This window comes from Dermacentor variabilis, chromosome 2, assembly GCF_050947875.1.
Source record: "Dermacentor variabilis isolate Ectoservices chromosome 2, ASM5094787v1, whole genome shotgun sequence".
NCBI classification, from domain to species: Eukaryota; Metazoa; Arthropoda; class Arachnida; order Ixodida; family Ixodidae; genus Dermacentor; species Dermacentor variabilis.
In genome coordinates this window covers 155,775,417-155,796,621 of record NC_134569.1, presented here as the reverse complement: position 1 = coordinate 155,796,621, position 21,205 = coordinate 155,775,417, and the positions used below count along the sequence as shown (strand labels likewise).

Genomic DNA, 21,205 nt, shown 5'->3' with positions numbered 1-21,205 from the left:
CAACTAATTGAACGGCTGCTTCTGCCAGTGCCACAAAAGGTGTACTCAAGTGGCACTTGGAGTAATTTTTTAACATAAAATGGGCTTTCACGATTTATCGTGCTCTTTATAGAGCTGTAGTTGCAGGGAATGTGGCCATAATGTACGGTGTGTCACAGGCACGTTGCATGTTTTCTTCACAGTTTTGTACATCCCCGAAAATAATAATACTACCAAGGTACTTTCATTATGCGCAACAATTTGCATATGCATGCAAAATAGGGTTATATTTGTTCCAGTGCTGTGTACGTGCATCTTAGAAAACTACTGGGCGATGTTTTCTAAAATTGCAGCCGAGCATAAGAAGTTTACCTTTAAGTAACCTTACAATCCAAATTAACATTTTAGCTTCCTTGCAGTCTGTGCTCTATGTGGAATACTGTAGGCTGTAGCAATCTGTTAGTATTGATAACAAACTCCAAGCTTGCACGAGATCCTACATTTCGAACTTTCAAGGGGCGCAAAAAAATAACTAAATAAGATATTGTTAAACTAGAATGTATTAGAAAATGTCACATTAAAATGTAGGGCAATAAATATGTTTCCTTCAGTTATCTTTGATAATAATGAATGTAGAGTTCTGAAACGCCTCTCACCTTAAGGCACACTAAAGGTAGCAACTAAATGTTTACGGACTGATCAGGAACTTTTTAAAACCTTTTTTTTTCAGTAGTTCACGCTACTAGGTCAATTATAAGCGAAAGCTACTGTCAAAGTTCGCTTTCTTGAATTGCGAGCCAAAAAACCCAGTGCCGGCAACGTCAGTGTGACGTCATTTATTTCGGAGTACTTTCGCCAATTTAAGCTGTTGTGGCGTAGCATAAGTTCTTGCGACTTGTTGGTTAACTCTCTGCGCCTTTATAATATAACCTAGTTCACTTTAACCAGCAACGAGTAAACTAGGCTCCACCAGACGCCATCAAAAACCACGACGTCACAGTAGGCTGGCGTGCAAACTTCAAGGCGGCTTCGCCACCCGTATTTGGTTTCTTGGGTAATTTTTGACTTAGCAAGTCCGCTGAAGTTTTTTTTTTTTTTTTGATTCTGTGTTGTCGGTACAGCTTTTACTAATGCAGCTCAAATTATATTCCTTTCGGTATTATTTTAAATTGCGCTGCCCGTATTGCTAAATTAAGCGTAAGCTTTAGTTATGAGAAATAATAACACTTTTATATTGTCAAGCAATAGCCTGAATACATCATATAAAAATATAGGCCGACTGGCTCGCTGCCATTAGAATACGGAGGAACAAGTACTTTTACGATGATATTGCTAGAAAACATATCACATAGAGAAGTGAAAGGTTTTACACAGTTCCTTTTATCTACGCGCACTATAATTTCCTTATATTATGCATCAATCAGACCTGTTGTGCATCGAGCAGATGGCTGAATTTTACGTGAGTTCAGTGTGTACAGTGCATGAAAATATCTGACGCCTCTTTTACTGATCCTAACAATAGACAACGTTCCGAAGTTCGAAAATCTCAGTTGGCACCCGAACTATATTCCTGGGCTTCTCTCTAAGTTAAATATCATTATTGCGTAACGCGAATGCTTTTTGGCAACAGTATATTTTGGTCAATATATAAGCCATAAAATTTCGTCACCTATTATAGCCTCGGTACATGGGAATACGAAACCGTCAATGAGTTCACTATTTTGTTTCTTGAGGTTATCCACGCTGGTATTTAGGCTTGTGGCAGCTCACATCATGTGACTCTTTTGAAGAGGTCTTTGTAATTACATTGTCTCGCACTGCAAACACAGCTTGGACAGTTTCTTTTGTTCAATTTTTGTGTGAAAGTCTAAATAATTTTTGTGACTTCTCTCTTTCGTATTCAGTAACCAAACGAAACGCTTCTTCTACTTTTAGTGCTTCCACTTTAATAGTGTTGTAGAATCCGTGCAGCGCTATTGCTCACTTGACCTTCACTGTTCGAAAGCTCAAATTTATCACTATGAATGAAAACACATAAATTTCTCGATTGCGTTCTGAAACTGCAAATCCATTTTAATATGAATAAGCGTCTTCGTCGGTATAATAAGATACACATAGTAGACTCAGTACTCACTCTTGCTGAAGAAGCGCCGCCCTCTCAGTTTGACTGCTCCAAGCACAATCAGAGGCAGCAGGCACAGAAGCGCCACGGCCGCGATCACCGTCACGAGAAGTGCGCTCGAGTAGATCTTAGCCGCGCTACCTGCATTACCAATGAATGACATGACGATAAGAATGCGCGAAGCGCTGTTCAAACGTAGGCAATGATTTTAGGTATTTCCCCCCGTCTCCCTTTTATGCCGCCCGCCCAAAAGGCCGTTTGTTGCCGTGTCTACTTATGCACACAGAGCGTTATATTATTCATGTTTGGCTACGAATGTAAACTTGTAACCAAAGACATTTCTACCTAATTGCTCTAATGTATATGCAGGAAAGAGACGACGAACCTTTTGGAAGACGTATTTACTGAATGTTTTCGGCTGGTGGACCAGCCTTCCTCAGAGTACAGTTCACTCTACTCTGACGAAGGCTGGTCCACCATCCGAAAACGTTCACTAAAGACGTCTTCCGAAAGTTCGTCTTCTCTTTACTGCATAGGTTACGTTGGGTTCTGCGTGCCGAACTTTGAAGAAGCCCCCTATATATATATATATATATATATATATATATATATATATATATATATATATATATATATATATATATATAAATGCACATGCAAAAAGAAAGTGGAGCGTCCACACCACGCATCCTTGTCTGCTTCACTTGCTGAAGCCCGCCAATTTCAGGAATAGACATATCTCTGAACGGGCCAATAATTTCCATGCGTATATTTTGGTATAGTGTTACGCAGGCGGACTATTAAAATCAATGAGCTCATCATCTGTATTAAGTACGGTTGGTTCAAAACAGATGAAGTTGCAATTTACTGTAATAATCCTTTTAGCCTACGTTCGGTATTTCATGGCGCAGCAAAGATACTAGGTTAAACACAATGTAAGCGTTCATTTTGTTCACGTGACTAACTGTCAATTGTTGAATACAGCACTGCTAATCAATACCACCCGCGTGGTCTTTATTTACAAAATTCGCACCAGCTGTGAAAAAAATTGCACATTCTTATTGCCTGCACAGAAAGACGTGGCAACAATGAGAGAGAGAGAGAGAATCTTTTGATTTCTGCCAGTTACTGGAAAACCAGGGCAGGATAAAAATGCACAATGTGTCTGCAATATCAGTTTTATGAAAACGTATGAAACTTGGTAGCATATTGATTAGGCCAACCCACTATTCTTCGTTTTTCATTTAAAGAGGAATGTTCAACATACCAGTACTGAGTTAGCCGATTATAAGAAAAACAATGGGCGCTCCACAGTGGCCAGTTAGTGCAAAAGAAAGCAGCCCTCACTTCAAATATTTTACTTTTTTTCTCGTTCAGGTTAACGATTTCACAAAATCAAGGCTATTGCGCGTACATATCGGTCGTTATGCTGCGTGAGTAGACTTGAGCTTTCTGGTAAGAAACTTATGAATACGAAGAACATTTTTGCTCCTGCCATGCGCGTGTTCTTTCCTTACACATCTGCTCGATGCTTCGGATCCTACTTAAATGTTAAAGCGACAGACTATTTAATACTAAAAAAACAGTCAAAACGAACGTATTTTGCGGCTTCTCTAACTACGCACCGGACTTGGTGAGCTTTCCCACGAGAGGCATTATCGGCGGCAGGATTGTGAGCTCTGGACTCCGGCCACGCTCGTTCACGGCGGACACCACGAGGAAGTATTCCACACCAGGAAGAAGATCGTGGACCTGTACGCAAGGATATATGCAGCCCACATATGTGCACAGCATGGAAGCGTTTCGATACCGACTTCTATGTGCTCTTTGTCAGACCTCATGTGCTAGGGCCCGCATTAACAAAAAACTTCATGCTACAGTGCACGTTTTGCAGAAGTACGAGAGTCATTCATCCTATCCAACATAAATATAGCGTATATAGAGTAAAAATAAAAATAGCCTACTTGCGAGCAAAAACCTTTGAGCGTGTACTGTGGGTTACGTTGCTTCGCTGCTATTGGTGCATTTAGTTAACAATTAAAATTAAAGTCTAGTTATACAACTGCTTCAATAAATGTTGAATCACAACATAGTGTGCTCTTGACAGCTTTTGGAAGGTCAATGTCCTAAAGAAATATTTTCCTTGTGAAAAATCAAATTATTAAAACAGACGTTTGACTGTGAAACACTTCTATTCAAAGCACAGCTATAGTAAAGCACGATCAGGCACAAAATGCCAGCACTGCAAATCACTTGCACTAACAAGCACACGCGCTGCTTACAGAAGAGGTCTGAGACCCGGCAGGTGGAATCAACTCCTCATATATACTGGTCACGTCATATTTCCTGCTGTGAATGCGAAGGAAAAGGAGATAAGAAAAGGTTGCTACGCCAGCACCACAAACGTAACTTTGTCGCACGCTTATTACCGTTATTTGAGTTTGCTTGGCTGTTACAAAAGTGGGCCAGATGCCACTTCACTGAGTACTTCACATAAAGAAGCAGGCTTACCCAGAAGTCTGGCCTATCGGCGGTGAAGTTGGCCGACACTGTGGCTGTAAGCGCATCGTGCACAGAGAGCACAAAGTGCGCGGGAAGGTGTCCGTCCGAGCCCGCCTGGCATTCGAGGTGCAATGATCCCTCCGTCTGGTTCGTGATGGAACAGTTTTCTACGGGGCCTGGAGGTCCTGCTTTCGAACGCATCGCGAAGACCGAGAGAAGGTTTTGCAAAGGAAAAGTGGAGGAGTGGTGAGGAGGCGAGTGAGAAAGAAACAGACGGTGAGTTAGTTCACAGCGGGGAAAAAAATAGGACGAATGTGCGCTGGTACGCAGTATTTCGATCTCTTTGCCTTATAAGTGCTCCATAAATTACTGGTTTCACGCGCTCTAGTACCTTTCTCATGCATTTTGCTTTGCAAAAATTAGGAAATGCACAGCGATTTCCACTTTATTAGTCGAGTACTTGCCTCAAGTTCTCGAGGTGCGCGCATGGATTCACGCCTGATTGTCACACATTTTCAATATCAGCTACCGCTCTTGTAATGAATGTAGACTTTGATGCGATTAGCTATACATCAATGAAGGCACACAACGTATTACCCCCGCAGGCACACGCAGTGGCAATCTCGCGGCCAACGATGATGAGAAATGATACCACGACGAAGTAATTTTGTAATAATCACTGCACCCCTGCTCAAACTCCGGAGTGCACCCTTAGTATCCTGGCTACAATTTCGCTGCAATGGTCCTTCATGAAGCGGCAGCGCTTGACGTGGGGTGTCTATTGTGTATGTGACGTCATCACTTTGATATATTTGGGGCTCGTACCGCAGTGTTAGATACCCAATGACCCAAGTGTTCTACTAGGCCAGAGGGAAGCCAGCAGTACGTCGCCTATTCGGCCACATACCCAAGGCCTTTTTATGCTCGGCAAGACACCAAGCAACACATACTTAGCGTCCTAGGCTATTAGACAACTTTGCTAATCAAGTGAAAGAAGTGACATACATGCAGACATACCGCAAATTGGGTAGGGTTCCCAGACAATGTTAATTACATTAAAGGCACCTAATTTGTGTACCCTTCCATGGCAATTAGGTTCTACCAATGCAGAGAGCAGAAAGTGCTGCTTTGCGAAATGCGAATGCGCTGATTGCTTTCTTAGACTTGAGGATATGCGACAGTGTACTATTGTTAAATATTCGTCATGAAAGGTTTACATATAAGTTCAAACGTAAACAAACCATGCTACGGAGTTTGCTCGCTGAAAAAACAGCTCAGCATAATAATGCACAGCAAATGAGCTGCACGTTCCATGGCGGTTACATTTATACGTATAAAAGCCTTTTGCATTCATGAACTTTATATTGCTTACAGGAAGGCCTTTCACAGTGGTCGTATTAGGAAAACCGTAAAACCAGCAGAGGCGTACAAGGGGCACATCGACAAGGGCGCACATCTCTCTATAATCTGCGGACTATAAAATTTGTGTGCTTTCAGGTAGCGTAGAAGACACGAAGAACATCAAAATCTTCCATTGAGAAGGTGCGTTGCAGCCCGAGCCGTGACGCCATTTCTGCACTGCAAGGGCCACAATGCCAAAGAGATCAATGCCGAGCTGGCGGTATTGCAGGGTGCAATACCTTAAGAAACCTTTGTCAACTGGCACCGCCCATTTCAATGCGGTTGAACACGCCGAGACTACGAAGAATGGGGTGACCTACCATCGCTCGATGGTTCACTGCAAGTTGATGCTCAAGGGTAGGCTCTTGTGCTTATTTATTTATTTATTTATGTGTAAAATACCTTACAAGGGCCCCTACATGGGGATTGAGTAAGGGGGGCATACAATCAAGTACATACAATAACAGTAGTAACAATCAAGTACATACAATAACAAGCAATTGACTAGCATATATTTGTTGAACAAATAGTAGACGAAGTCAGCGCAATTTCGGGCTCAAAATAAACGCCCACCCAAGTTTGGTTTGTTTATCTCGGTCCCTCCATAGCAGTAACAAAACTTTATAAACGACCTCGAATTTGCATTGATACTTAATTTATGTATTATTCCTGAGTAGTAGGCGTAATGTCTCATGTGATTGCCATAAAAGGTAATCAGTCGCCTATCCGGCGATACCTCGTCGCTCTGTAATAAAATGCAGGCTGAAAATCGGCGATATTGAAGCATGTGGTATCGAGCGACCCGTAGTGTTAACGCAACCGGCTCAACGTATGCTGCAAGTCTTACATCATCAAAGTGCAGATAAGCGCTGTTGTCGATTTGGATTGCGGGTCCCTGGCGTTTATAGGCAGGTTTCAGTGACGGGAACTATGCGCCTACCATAAGCGAAAATTAATATAAACGAGGAATAGAACGAAGACGATGAACCGCGTTTCCCATATCACAAACGAACACCAAAATAAGAGATGACGTCAATAAGAATCTTTTTGTGACAAAAATCAGGAACACCCATTGTAGAAACTGCGGCTTAATTTCAACTCTAGGCGCCTTATTTTGCGCACTAGCTCATGTGATTCGCCTCGTAGAAAAAGGAAAGAAAAACGCCTACAAAGAACTGCAGATGGCGGTGGCGCCTAGGGGACGGTAACACTGTTATCTACGGCTTTGTCGAAATAGCATACCCACTCTTGTGAACTAGTTTGTCTTGATATTGTGGCAGAACACCTTCAGAAGGCAAATAATTGAAAAGTTGGACGTAAAAGAAGAGAGAACATTCGTTTCAAAAATGATGAGATTTCAGTCTCAGAAATTTCAGCGAAAATATTGTCGGGCAAACGCGGTGAGGTCTTTTCTCAAACAAAAAAAAAAAATAGTATTTCAGAATGTTGCAGTAAGTATGAAGGGACAACGATTAAAAACAAAGCTCGGCTTTAAAACCAGTGTGTATCGTGCGGACAATGTCGTCGTAGAGGATTCTTTAACTTGACTTTGCTGAGAATGCGTGCGACAAATGATTGTAGCAGATCCGAATGAGATAAGCAAGAACGGCCTCATTGAGCTTCTTATCTTTTATTTATTGGTTTTGTAACAGCGGTTAATCTGCATACTCCTACGGAAAAAGACGTCAGGTGAGCTCTCAAATGCATAATCATTCTTTCTTGAAATCCATTTTCGAACGACATCTTGTCTAGCTGAAAAATGAACTCATCTTAACGAAAGGAAAGACAAGACGCAAACCATCGTCGTGGGATACAGGGGGAGGGGGGAATATTTTATTGAAGATTCTTAGTGTAACAGTATGGAAACATTGCGTATATATGGGTCGCAACTAACACGATATATTATTTCATACTCTCTTTGCGTACAATTTTATTACTTATGGCGTTGCGAGTTACCAATTTATTTCTTGAGGGTGTCGATCGTTCAAAAAATTAGAAAATAAACAACAAATTTGTGCAAGAAATCTGGGTGCTTGTTTGATGCGACGTCTACTGTTTTCCTCTAACGTGTGAAAAATGAAGGTGAAAAAAAGATAGGGCAAATAATGCCCCTCTCTTGTTTAAAAATTCCGAGCGTGTACAGACGCGTACCATTATAAGTTCCCGCATTATACGTAAAAATGAAATCCAGCATCGCTTACGCACTCTCAAATTAATGAAGGAAACAACATTAGAGTAACCTGGGTATTCATTTCATAGCGGCCTGATACAATGAGCGTTTTCCCGGCACGCTTCGGTTTAATGTAATTAGGTCTGCCAAAAGGCTGTTGCCCCACCATCAATTTAGTCGCGGTGACGGCGATTAACAGAGTGCTGTAACAATCAAATATACATGAATATAGCATGGTGATAGTATAATACACTCGATTGATTCTGCGCTAAAATCAGAATAAATATGCGCCGACGTGATTGTACTTACAAGCTCACGTACATATGCCATCCATTCGGCAGAAAATTCGTCGTAGTGAATATCTCTATTATGCACAATAAGATGTTTGTATAGATTACAACTAGTTGCTCAACATGCATTCCCATGCTTCTAGATAGCGGTTCGCCTCTGTAGGTTATTGTATGGGGAATGTTGAATTTCGTTCTGAGCCAGAAATGAGCAATAGTCAACATAATTCAATCAAGCCATCTTTGAAATTCATCTGCACGTTTTTGTTAGTTATGGAGTGCACGTCAGTTATAAATAGACGCAACAGCTTCAGTGTGTTTCTTTCAGGAACGCGTAATAATTTGAGCATGACTGTCGTTCTGATGGCCAGACGCTCGTTTTGAAATTATCTGTGGTTACATTACGAACTATCCTCCAATTTGAGGTGGCTCGTATTTGTCGAACTTTCTTTGTTCAGCAAGGTCTATTTTGTAAGGCTGACTATTTCTGCTGCGCCAAGGGAACTCGAGTTAACCTTACGGAGCTACTCCTATTTTCGCGGTGCGCGTATTACTCCACCGGGAACCGCGGCATCGTGTCAAATGAAGCATTGATGATATGGGATATAGCGTGCCACCACACTCACGACATACAGATGTAACAAAAGTAACCAAAACCGCATTTGTTTTTCTGGTCAGCAAATTGCACCAGAACCCATCTCGCGATGATTATGTTGACGTGAACGCGTTTAGCAATCGAACAATGTAGCGGCACAGCGTATTGCCAAACCGTCGTTCAGTGGCACCGCTGCGAAGTCAACGTGTGGCGCTTGTGCGAATATAACGCTAGACCAGTTTGCCTAAATGTACCTCTCTGACGCGTGTTTGATACCACCCTGCACCACAGAAGTTCTTAAGGATCGTTTTTTGCCGTTGAAGTCAAGGTGGCCCATCGTTACCCAACTAAACGCCAAAGAGGTTCGTTGAGGAGCCGCAGGTGCTCAATAGAGCGTACACGTTGTCCAATTTGGCATCAGAGAGGTGCACTGAAGAGCTGCGCACACCCCGAGGCACATACGCAGCGGCTCCAGTTGACGCCAAGGAGGATCACTGAAGAGGCTGCGCATAACTAGTGGCTTATACCTAGAGAGCCAAGTTGTGCTCCAATACGTTCATTGAAGAACGGTAGATTTGTATTGACGCATACCTAGTGGCCTGTACCTAGAGAGCCAAGTTGTCCTCAATTAGATTCATTGAAGAGCGGCACATTTCTATTGACGCATATCTAGTGACTCAGTTTGGCGTCAGGCTCATTAAAGAGCGCCACGACTGGCAAACACTCAACACTTCAAACTGGAATCAACGAGGTTCATTGAAGAGTGGCCCATACCCAGTGACAAATACGCAGCGAGCGAATTTGTTCCGAATTTTTATTTCTAACCTTGATCCTTCAGTGCAGCAGTTCGATGCGCTACGCATTAAACCATGGACTGTCCACTTCCAGTAACATAGGTTGGCGTGAAATGAGTCAACTGATGAGCGGCATACATGCAATGTCCCGTGCCCAGAGACCTAAGTTGGCGGAAAAACGGTCGGAGACAACGCCAGACAGACAGCTCCCGGTATGTGCATTAGCTTTCTTAATCCGGATGTAGTCAATGTACTATAGTGCATCGTTATAGCAACTGCCCATAAACGAAAAAAATGACAGTCACTTTAGCATACGATCAATAAGATGAAGGCGAATGCCTGCGCGCTCAAGAGACAACCAATAAATTGATTGATATTCTCACTCGGCTGCGTTGTTACTTCCTTGAAAAAGACAACTTCACTTGTCGAAAGGTTGGCTCCCCTTCTATTTCAAAGACGGCGCCGAATAAAACAACACACGAAGAAGGGGGACACGAGACAGCACGTAGGCGCACTAACAACTAACAACAGTTGTTAGTGCGCCTACGTGCTGTCTCGCGTCCCCCTTCTTCGTGTGTTGTTTTATTCGGCGCCGTCTTTGAAATCATGCTTAACCAACTAGCCCGCCAACACATGCTCAGTCCCCTTTTACGTTGTTCTCGTTTTGCTCATCTTCCTGAATTTGCATCTCCCGACTTCCCCGTGTTTTTCCTTCTACTTCCTATTATTTGTTTTCTCCCACCACAAGTCGTAGGTTGCACTGCTTTAATGAACTCTGTATCAATATCAATGGACTGTGTCTTAATTAACTTTGCCCTAATCAACACCAACTTCATGGGTTCGAATCCCACCAGTGGTCGCAGGTATGACCGTCAATGATGGCACCATCAAATTTGATGGTATTGAATTTTCGCCCCACCAAAAGCCGAGGGCGCGACTCCTACGAAAGTTCATGTGTTCGAATACCTTAATTAACTTGGCTTTAATTAAAACGATAGGTCGAGAGTTAGACTCACACTAATGGTCGTGGTTTCGACCATTAATGGTGGCACCATCAATTTTGATGGTATTGAACTTTGGTCCACCAAAGGTCCAGGGTGCGACTCCTACCAAACCTCCTGGGCTCAAGTGCCTTAATTAACTTGGCCTTAATTAAAACCAAAGGTCGTGCATCCGATTCCCACCAAAGATCGAGGGTTCGAGTACCACCAACGGCCGTGGGTGGCACCATAAATTTTGGTGCCACTGAATTTTGGTGCCACTGAAATTTGGAGCCATAACGCCGGACAGTCAATTTTTCGATGATGCCGGAAAACGAATGTTTTTACCAATGAGGCACTTAAGCCTTTCGCCTTAATAAATCCCCGCGCTGACTCGACATGACTGACCTGCCTGGACGACATGGAAGAGGCATGGCTGCCGCTGCTTGCCGATGCGGTTGGAGGCTGTGCATAGCAGCGTCCCGTACTCGGTATGGCTGTGAGGGATGTACCGAGCAATACTGCGCGTTCCCTGCGTCCAGAAGCTCTTGAGGGGCCGCTGTTGGAGCGTGCTGTTGAAGCGCCACTCAAAGGTGACGTTGCTCGGGTCTGCTTCGACCTCGCAGTGCACCTCAACCTCCTGGTGACGTGATGCCGCGTACACCACATGCTGGTTGGCCTTGCAGAGTGGTGCGTCTGTACAAGCATAGAAAATACACATATGAAAAGAAAGATCGATAAACAGACAGACAGACAGACAGACAGACAGACAGACAGACAGACAGACAGACAGACAGAGTATTGCGAAATCATTACATACATCATGAATAAGGTCACCAACGTAGTCAGTGCTATCAGACTTAACCATGGTTGTGAACTATTCCGTTGAGTGAAAGTACGCAGGAAATGGCAAACTCTAAAACCAGAACTTTGACACTAAACTTTCCCTTCGTATAATGGGGCCTTCTTAGTGATAGATACGTGAGCGCCATCCCTACAAATTCGTATCAATGCCGAACCAGCGCTGAAAATCTGCTTTAGAATAAAAAAATGACAGAATGTGCACGAGGCTCGGGGGTAACCCATGGCAAGGCCTGTGTGAAAGCTGTAGCCCTAATTTTACATCGATAGTATTTGGCCACGGCTCGAGCAGCCCAAATATGGATGTGGTCTCAGTAAACAAATGCTTCGTTAACCATGTATCACCCAACATGATCGTACTCTAAGATAGGTCGCACATTGGTCAAGTAATGAGCATTCTTATTGTCACGTGGCTGTGGTCATGATCTCCACTGCATCTCAAACATTGCTCACATCGTTACTGAACGCAACCACGTCCAGCCTACTGGGGTAGTAACGAGCGTGACTTTCTATACCACTTATAAGAACGTTTGCCAAAATAATGCTGTACTTTCGAAGCCAGAGCGCGCGCGCATTCCCCATACGTGTCTAATCAGTGTAAAGCTACAGCTTCTGTTGGCAACCAGTTAGCATAGTTTATTTATTCTATGTTTGCACTGCAGCTGAATGTAGTTTACCAAATCTAAAATCACGCGCTCACCTTCTCAGTCTGAATGAGAGGGGTAAAACTTCTCCACGTTCCCTGTTCCAGAAGTTTTATTAGTCAGAGTTTCGTAGCCCAGTCATCACACCGCCTCATTGCAGTTGCTTTAGCGCAAGCCACGCCATAGCTACGCAAACGGCTCTCTGGCCGGGACGATAGGCAAGTCATTTTCGGTTACTGCAAACTCCGATATATGTCCCTAAAAGTGGCAAACATTATTTTGTTTTTATCTTCACAGTTCAAGAATCCAGAAAGTACTGCTAAATAGAATTCGGCAGCCGCACGCTACTTAGGGCGCTTCATACTGCTGCATATGTTATCTGGGAATGGATCGTAGTGCCAAAAGGTGTGAAAGAAAGTACGGGTAAAAAGTGCCACTACGTATCTCACATTTACTGTAGTGAGTTCGATTTCACGTTGGGGTGTTGTAATGTGTTAAATAATAATTAAGCTCTGGAGCTCTACGTGCGAAAACCACGACATAGTTATCCGACATACCGTAGCGGGGAACCACGGATAAATCCTGATACACTTGAATACCTACTTCATATGATTACACGAGTGTTATTGTATTTCCACTCTATCAAATGCGACCACCGTGGCCAGAATCAAAGCCATGACCGCAATCTCAGCAGCACATTGTCAAAGCCACTGGGATTTGCAACTGGGACTCGTGTGTATTGGCAACGCTTCTATTTTGCCCATAATCTGCTGATTCAAAACTTAAGGACAAGAAAGGCGTCGTAAACGAACGAAAGAAAGCTGCGTAAATGGTTCCTCAAGCTTTGGCGCAACTTTATGAGGGCCCACTTGTTATCTGTGCATATAGATAAAATGAGCATATCTTCTCATTCCCTCAGAATAACAGAAGAGAAGACAGGCAGTAAAATACTGCTACTTTCAATTGCGCAACAATAAAGGAAGCGGCAAATGTATCGCAGGAAGATGTGACATTCACGCAGACGTCTTCTTGCGACAGGAGACTTATAAAGACTACTGCGAAGAATAAAGATACGAAAAGAGAAAAGTTTGGTGAAAAATTCAGAAGGACCGACCAAGTCGTAGTTGTGAATGCGAGTGCAAAAACATGGCGGTAGGCACATAAAGACGCCGCCGCCCTCCCTACACAAAGAACGCTTGTCTCCTTCAGTAGGTGTAGAAGAGGGATTGGAGAGCTGACCATAAAAGCACCATCCCGTAACGTAAAGCATGAGCTGCTCAGTGTCGGCGCCACAATAAAGCCGCTTTGTTTTGTTACTGGTAGAAGCGCGATAAAACCCTTGAGAAATTTGTCCCAGGTACTTTGCAGGAAAAAAAGTGCTAGTGCCACGCTACGCAATCGCCCACCGACCAACGTTCGACGCTCAGATTAAATTGACTAGTGCATTATTTGCACTTCCTCGTATTCTCATCCTTGCGAAATTCGCGCAGACGCACTGCTTCAAGAACTGCGTTTTCTCACGAAAGCCCACAGACGACCACTCTGGCACGGCGCAACATTCGTTTTTATATTTTATTCGTCCGACACAGGCATCATAACGTGACTTCAAAACATTCGCCTGCGTGCTATCAGATGGAAGAACATCAACTAAGCGTTTCTCGAGGGTTTTCATTCTGACTTTTGAAATATATTGGACTTCTTCTCGCATAGTCAATTTCTGAACCATTTCAGAGTGTGTAACTTGAAGACTTCCGCTAGGGACGCTTTTGCCAGGCCAAGAAACGAACAAAGAAAAGTAAAGCAGCCGTCGAAGCCATAAAAGTTTTCCCGTTCTCTGTAAGACTTTGCTGCAGTACCAAGTAAACTAAGTAAAAAAAAAGGACCAAGGGCTGGTTAAGCTTTATAGAAACAAATGTCATGGGTTACGTGGTGAGGCTGTTCTTTTTCACACAGCTCTAAGGCTGGCACTACAGTGCTGAAGCCTCGCTTCTGTGATGAGCTCGGCCGCAGGCACGAAAGAAGGCAATTCTCGCCGTAATAAAAGCCAGGCGGGGAGCCGGAGGGATTGCGAGGCTCTGGGAGGCACGAGCAACGATTATTGCGCTTCTTGTCGTGGGTAAAATATAACGCTCAAACGTAGGAAGTCCATGAAGATGCACAATAATAAATATTATTGCATCCTAGTGAAGTAATGAATTCATAATTTGCCAACACTGCCTAGCGCGGCGCGAGATATATATAGGGTGTTATTTTTTTATACGGCATTTTATACCACAGATCCTGACTGGAACCTTACCACTATCATTGAAAAGAAAGGTGTACTCCCCCCCCCCCCCCCCCAATCAGTGAATTCTACCACTGCTAACATATTTGGCAGGAACATGGAAGTTGACAAAAATGCTTGAGAACAAGTTATGGACCACGCAAAGAGCTATAGAAGAATGGTAGGCGTAACGCCAAGAGACAGGAATAGAACGGCGTGGTTCAAAAAGAAAGCGGGGATAGCCGGTATTCTAATTGACATTGAGAGAAAAAAGATGGAGCTGGGCAGCCCACGTAGTGCGCAGCTTATTTAACCGGTGAACCATTAGGATTACAGAATTCATGCCACGAGAAGTGAAGCGCAGTCGAGGACGGCTGAAGACTAAGTAGGATGATGAAATTAGAAAATTCGCAGGCGCAATTTGGAAATTGTTGGCGCAGGGACAGGCATTCGTCTTGCAGCGGACATAAAATAGGCTGCTGCTGATGATAACCTTTCCTTTGAGCTTCTTGGAGCATGCAGCTTTATCATAGCGGCCTTTGAACATGCGAAATTGTAGATCGTCTGTTCGTTGAAGTTGAAGTTGAAGTTGAAGCCAGCTAAAGAAATATATTTTTACCCTGTTTAGTTGGAGCTGTTTCCCTATACAAAGATGCTTTAAATTGACCTACAAGTGCCATTAAAAGCAATAAGGAATCACCTAAGCTAGCACACTGGCACTCCCATGTCTAGGAGAAATAATAATAATTCTTTGCCGGTTCGTCTATCTTTTTATGTGATTTTATCAAAATCGGCTGTGGTATATACGTACAAAGGAATTAGAAATACTATAAAACAAGTTCAATCTGTCCAAAACGCGTTGAAACAACTGTCTTTCTTTTTTTCAGCTTAGAATGTCTTAGGTTAGATTTGCAGAACTGTCTTGTTATGCTGGTTGCGACGGTCGATGGCGGAGAACAAGTTTTCTGGAAAAGAGAAAGTGAGACCTAAAGGTGCCTCATTCCCATAAACGGATAATAACTACAGGTAGCCACTCACGCTGAACGCGTAGCTGCAGCGTTTCCCCCTGCGTCCGCCCTTCGGAGTTCTCGGCGCTGCAAGAGTAGAGGCCCGAGTGATGGGTCTGCACTCGCTGGATGACCAGGAAGTTCTTGGAAACGAGCACGTTCTCTGAGGCCTGCAGCTCTTCCGCGTTGAACTGCCAGGCCACTTCGTCCACCGGAGGATTGGCATCCGCGCGGCACTCCAGGTACACGTCGTTGTTCTCCTGGATGTTCTCGAGGCTTAGCTTTGTGCCCAGCTGGAGCGATATCCTAGGCTTGTCTGCAAGGAGAAGCCATTATGCCGGAAAAGTAGTGGTATCAATAATTGTTCCCGGTAAACAGACGCGTTTGTGCTGACTATAAATTCACGAATGCGCTGTAGAGCAAAGTTTGCTTTGAGCTCAAGAATGCAGACCACGTATATGTAAGACGACCACAAAAGTTTGCACCCGCCGAGGTTGCTTAGTGGCTATGTGGTTGGGCTGCTAATGTTGTGCTTAGTAGCACGAGGTTGCGGGATCGAATCCCGGCTACGGCGGCCAAACTTCGATGTGGGCGCAATGCGAAAAAACTCGTGTACTTAGATTTTGGTGCACGATAAAGAACCATTAATGGGCCGAATTGCCCGAGTCCCCCACTACGGCGTGCCTCATAATTTGATCGTGGTTTTGGCGCGTAGATCCCCATACTTTATTTTTTAAACAAAAGTTTGCAGAACACGACTTCAAAAACAAGAAAAGAAATACTACATAAACTCGAACTGTTTTGATGTATGAACTTTCCAATTTTTACAATTGTTGATCACGAGGACAGCAATTAATTTGAACTTTGATTCAGAATCTGTTCGGCTGGGCATCATGACAATCCTAGGATATTGCTCCTTTGAACTTTCGATGACGACAGTACTTGCGACTCGTGAGGGAAAGGACCTTGAATAGTATTTCCCATACTTACGTTACGCACACATGTCGCGTGTCATCGCATCCGTTTTGATACAGAAATTATCACTGGCGTTGCGGAGTGTCTTTATTTTATATCTTTTACTATACCACTTTTAAAAATATTTACGGGCTTCCAACATACGGGCAAAGGGGGAAGGCAGCTGGGGAGGATCAGGTAACAGCAGATTTGTTGAAGGATGGTGAGCAGATAGTTCTAGAGAAACTGGCCACCCTGTATACGAAATGCCTCATGACTTCGAGCGTACCGGAATCTTGGAAAAACGCTAACATAATCCTAATCCATAAGAAAGGGGACGCCAAAGACCTGAAAAATTATAGACCGATCAGTTTACTCTCCGTTGCCTACAAAGTATTTACTAAGGTAATTGCAAATAGAATCAGGAACACCTTAGACTTCCGTCAACCAAAGGACCAGGCAGGATTCCGTAAAGGCTACTCAACAATAGACCATATTCACACTATCAATCAGGTGATAGAAAAATGTGCGGAATATAACCAACCTTTACATATAGCTTTCATTGATTACGAGAAAGCGTTTGATTCAGTCGAAACCTCAGCAGTCATGGAAGCATTGCGGAATCAGGGTGTAGACGAGCCATATGTAAAAATACTGAAAGACATCTATAGCGGCTCCACAGCCACCGTAGTCCTCCATAAAGAAAGCAACAAAATCCCAATAAAGAAACGCGTCAGGCAGGGAGATACGATATCTCCGATGCTATTCACAGCGTGTTTACAGGAGGTATTCAGAGACCTGAATTGGGAAGAATTGGGGATAAGAGTTAATGGAGAATACCTTAGTAACTTGCGATTCGCTGATGATATTGCCTTGCTCAGTAACTCAGGGGTCCAACTGCAATGCATGCTCACTGACCTAGGGAGGAAAAGCCGAAGGGTGGGTCTAAAAATTAATCTGCAGAAAACTAAAGTAATGTTTAACAGTCTCGGAAGGGAACAGCAGTTTTCAATAGGTAGTGAGGCATTGGAAGTGGTAAGGGAATACATCTACTTAGGACAGGTAGTGACTGCGGATCCGGATCATGAGACTGAAATAATCAGAAGAATAAGAATGGGATGGGGTGTGTTTGGCAGGCATTCTCAGATCATGAACAGCAGGTTGCCATTATCCCTCAAGAGAAAAGTGTATAACACCTGTGTCTCACCAGTACTCGCGTCCGGGCAGAAACCTGGAGGCTTACGAAAAGGGTTCTACTCAAATTGAGGACGACGCAACGAGCTATGGAAAGAAGAATGATAGGTGTTACGTTAAGGGATAAGAAAAGAGCAGATTGGGTGAGGGAACAAGCGCGAGTTAATGATATCTTAGTTGAAATCAAGAAAAAGAAATGGACATGGGCAGGACACGTAATGAGGAGGGAAGATAACCGATGGTCATTAAGAGTTACGGAATGGATTCCAAGGGAAGGAAAGCGTAGCAGAGGGCGGCAGAAAGTTAGGTGGGCGGATGAAATTAAGAAGTTTGCAGGGGCAACATGGCCACAATTAGCACATGACCGGGGTAGTTGGAGAAGTATGGGAGAGGCCTTTGCCCTGCAGTGGGCATAACTAGGCTGATGATGATGATGATGATGAACATACGGGCCAAAATCATATTTGCCCTATCATACTATAGCAGCCTTACCTTACTAAAAATCTGGGCAGATTCGCTTTCTTTCATGAAGGTTAGCACAGACAAGAGTGTTCTTCTTGGTAAAATGCTAGGAACACAACACAAAAGGAAGGAATTACACGAGTTTGATATCTTATGCATTACTATCCCAAAGTTGCAAGCGTAAAACAATTCGCACGTGTATCTTGAGCGAAGTGGCAACTTACACTGCACGTCCATCGTCCACGTGTCCTCTTCCACACTATCTGCCATTGCCGGGTTCTTGGCTCGGCAGGCGAGACTGGAGCCGTGGTCGTCATTCGAGGGAGTGAAAGATACCACACTCGTGGTCATGTTGCCGTCCGTTGACACGTACACGAAGGTGTGGTTCAGCTGGTGCAGGCCCTTCCACCAAGTGACCACGGGCGGTGGTCGCGAACCCCACACTTCGCATACGATTTCAGCGGGCAGGCCCGCCGAGATTGGGATGTCGCCGCGCCTGATCTTCACCGACGTGGGACGCACTGCATACATTGCGCGAAGAAGGCGACTTTTAAGTTTGCAGGCTTCTATCTATAGTTGCGTTGAGTCACACAGAAAAGGAATTCCGGCAGCCACAACTCTAGTTCAGCGCGACGTAATGCGAAGCATTGTTGATTTGTTAGAAGGGTTCTCACGAATCGCGTTGATTTTCTGGAGCGGAACACTGACCTCAGTTGAAACGTTTGTGCGAACTTATGGTATGTCAAGCGCGAATGTCAAAGCTTTTCTTACAGATGAAATGTTTTTTTACATTGACGTAAACTCGTTTGCTCAGTTTTCGCAGCGTAGAGTTCGCATTGGGTGATCCTCTTTTGATCAAGTAGGGCAGTTTGGGCTTTAGGCGTACGAACCGCTTAACAATGACAGGCGGTCTCGGGGCGCGTACGCTTACATTTCCCGAACGCGTATGGGCTGAGAGACTTCGTCGGGTGAAGCATTAGTGGCGCATTAAGCTTAAGCCTCGGGCTGCTGTGCATGAGGAAACCGTGTGGCGTGAGTCGGATTCCGCTGCGCGACGGAGTAATTTTAGCGCATTTGTATTCATTGAAGAAAACCGAGATGGAGTTCGGTGAAAACAGTCGACACGAACAGTCGCCACTTGTACATGAACGCCGACACACTTTTCCGGAAAGCCTAAAGCGGAGGGAAGCTGAGAGTAGAGATAGCATAAATATCTTGCACTGCACTATATAAAATGTTGCAGTGCAGCTTTTTGTGATATTTAGAGTGCACATGTTTTGTTTTTTTTTTTGCTGCATTGCCTTCGTGATTGGCACATGAAAACGGTTCGAAGAGGATAGTAAAAAGTGTGCAACATTCGACAAGAATGCTTCGTCATTACCAAAACAGGAAAGAAAGCGAGTAAGCTTCTAGTTGATGTCAATCAGAGGCAATGTCCTCATCAGTGAATGGGGGGTGAGAGTGCGCCACAGACACTGCGCCCGCCTCTCCATCGTATCACTCTTCCCCTGAGTGGGGCAAGAAGAGCACCACACACCTTAACTTTTTTTTTACTGAACTTTATGCCCGCATTTATAGACTGCACATACCCTCTCGAACGAGGGGTATATTTAACGCGATAGCGTTAAGAGGAAGCTTTAGCTCGGGCCGAACTCCGATGCGGCCTATTAAAACGCATGTAAAACGCAAAAACGCTTTTCTGAGATAACCCCTGGACCGATTCTAATGAAATTTGTTGCATTTGAGAGATGAAGGTAAACTCTAGTGACTGTTAGGAGCAGAATTTCGGATTAGGGGCTACATTTTGTTAAAATAATTTTCTGAGATTTGGAAGTTCGAAAAAAATGGACGTGCGAAGTTTATAAATTATTTGCTCTGCATCAAGAACAGATATCGCGGTTCTGTGAACGACACCCATTTGATCATTCAAAGCGGACAAATGCGATATGTCAATTTGTATCTTACGTGAATTTGTTACTTTTTGTACAATGGTTTTGGAAAAGCTGCATTTCCATGTGACGGAATTTTTTTTTGGTTTATATGTAACCTATCTAATGTGTCCGCTTTAGATGTACTATCCGATGCAATTCACAGAATTGTGATGTCATATTTCATTGCTGAGAAACAGAGTTGTAAACTTGATAGAAACGTTTTCTGAGAAATTTCGGTTTTTGCTAATTCTGAATAAAAAATTGACAACCTAAATTGAAAATTCGAGACGGACAGTCTTTAAGATTTTTTTTCTTTTGACTGCAACAAACCTCGTAAAATTAGGTCCAGTGATTACCGAGAAAAACGAATTCTCTTTTTACATGTATTGAGATGGGAGCACCCGAGCTAAATCTTCCTCGTAAAGGCTCCATGTCGCAGAAAATCCGGCGCTGGCGTCCCGGATTGGATGTCGTTTTGGCAAGAACATTTTTAACCACCCACACCAAGGCCCTCCATGTGGCGCAATGAAGTTACTGAAATAATTGAATTTCTCAAGCTGAAATGCGTAGAAAAATCGTAAAGGAAAACTTACAATAACCCAAAGACATGACAGCTTAGGTTTGTAATGTGAATATACGAGAAAACATAATTGTGCTACGCGAAAACTCAGACAAACGCCTTTTTCAGCGTTTCTGCCCAACAGACATGCCACGGCATGGGCCATTTGTGCGCGCCGGCGCGCAAATATCTTGGAGGTCACGGAGCGGCGCGCCCGGTTCCTTGCAACACGTCCAGATGGCGCTCGCCTCCACCGTATCGCGGCCCAAGCAAGATTTCGCGTTTCTACCATAAAGCCCGCCTTTGTGCATAGCGTTCGCGCGGCAGCGCTTCCCGGTAAATATTAAGGTTACATACGCTGGAGTAGCCGGAAAGCTTGAGAAGCACTCAGACATCTTTGAATGCTATGGAGTTCCAGTTTTAAATGCGAAGCTTAAGCGTTCGCCAATTTCTTAGATTCCCGTACCTTCGACATAGGTCCATATTTTAGACTGATCATA

The 21,205-nt window shown here is 43.8% G+C and overlaps 1 protein-coding gene across 2 annotated transcripts in view; it reads right to left on the bottom strand.

Annotated features, from left to right (window-relative positions):
- LOC142572881 (neural cell adhesion molecule 2-like) overlaps positions 1-21,205 on the bottom strand; it is a 303,074-nt gene that overhangs the window by 4,395 nt on the left and 277,474 nt on the right. Inside the window, exons 6-11 of one of the 2 annotated variants that reach the window (XM_075682318.1) lie at positions 18,440-18,736; positions 15,637-15,921; positions 11,239-11,526; positions 4,613-4,791; positions 3,727-3,853; positions 2,114-2,242 (exon numbers count right to left, since the gene is read on the bottom strand). In XM_075682318.1, the coding sequence (XP_075538433.1) occupies positions 2,114-2,242; positions 3,727-3,853; positions 4,613-4,791; positions 11,239-11,526; positions 15,637-15,921; positions 18,440-18,736 (1,305 nt within the window). The remainder of the gene's footprint in view (positions 1-2,113; positions 2,243-3,726; positions 3,854-4,612; positions 4,792-11,238; positions 11,527-15,636; positions 15,922-18,439; positions 18,737-21,205) is intronic. The other variant, XM_075682320.1, reaches the window with a different exon arrangement.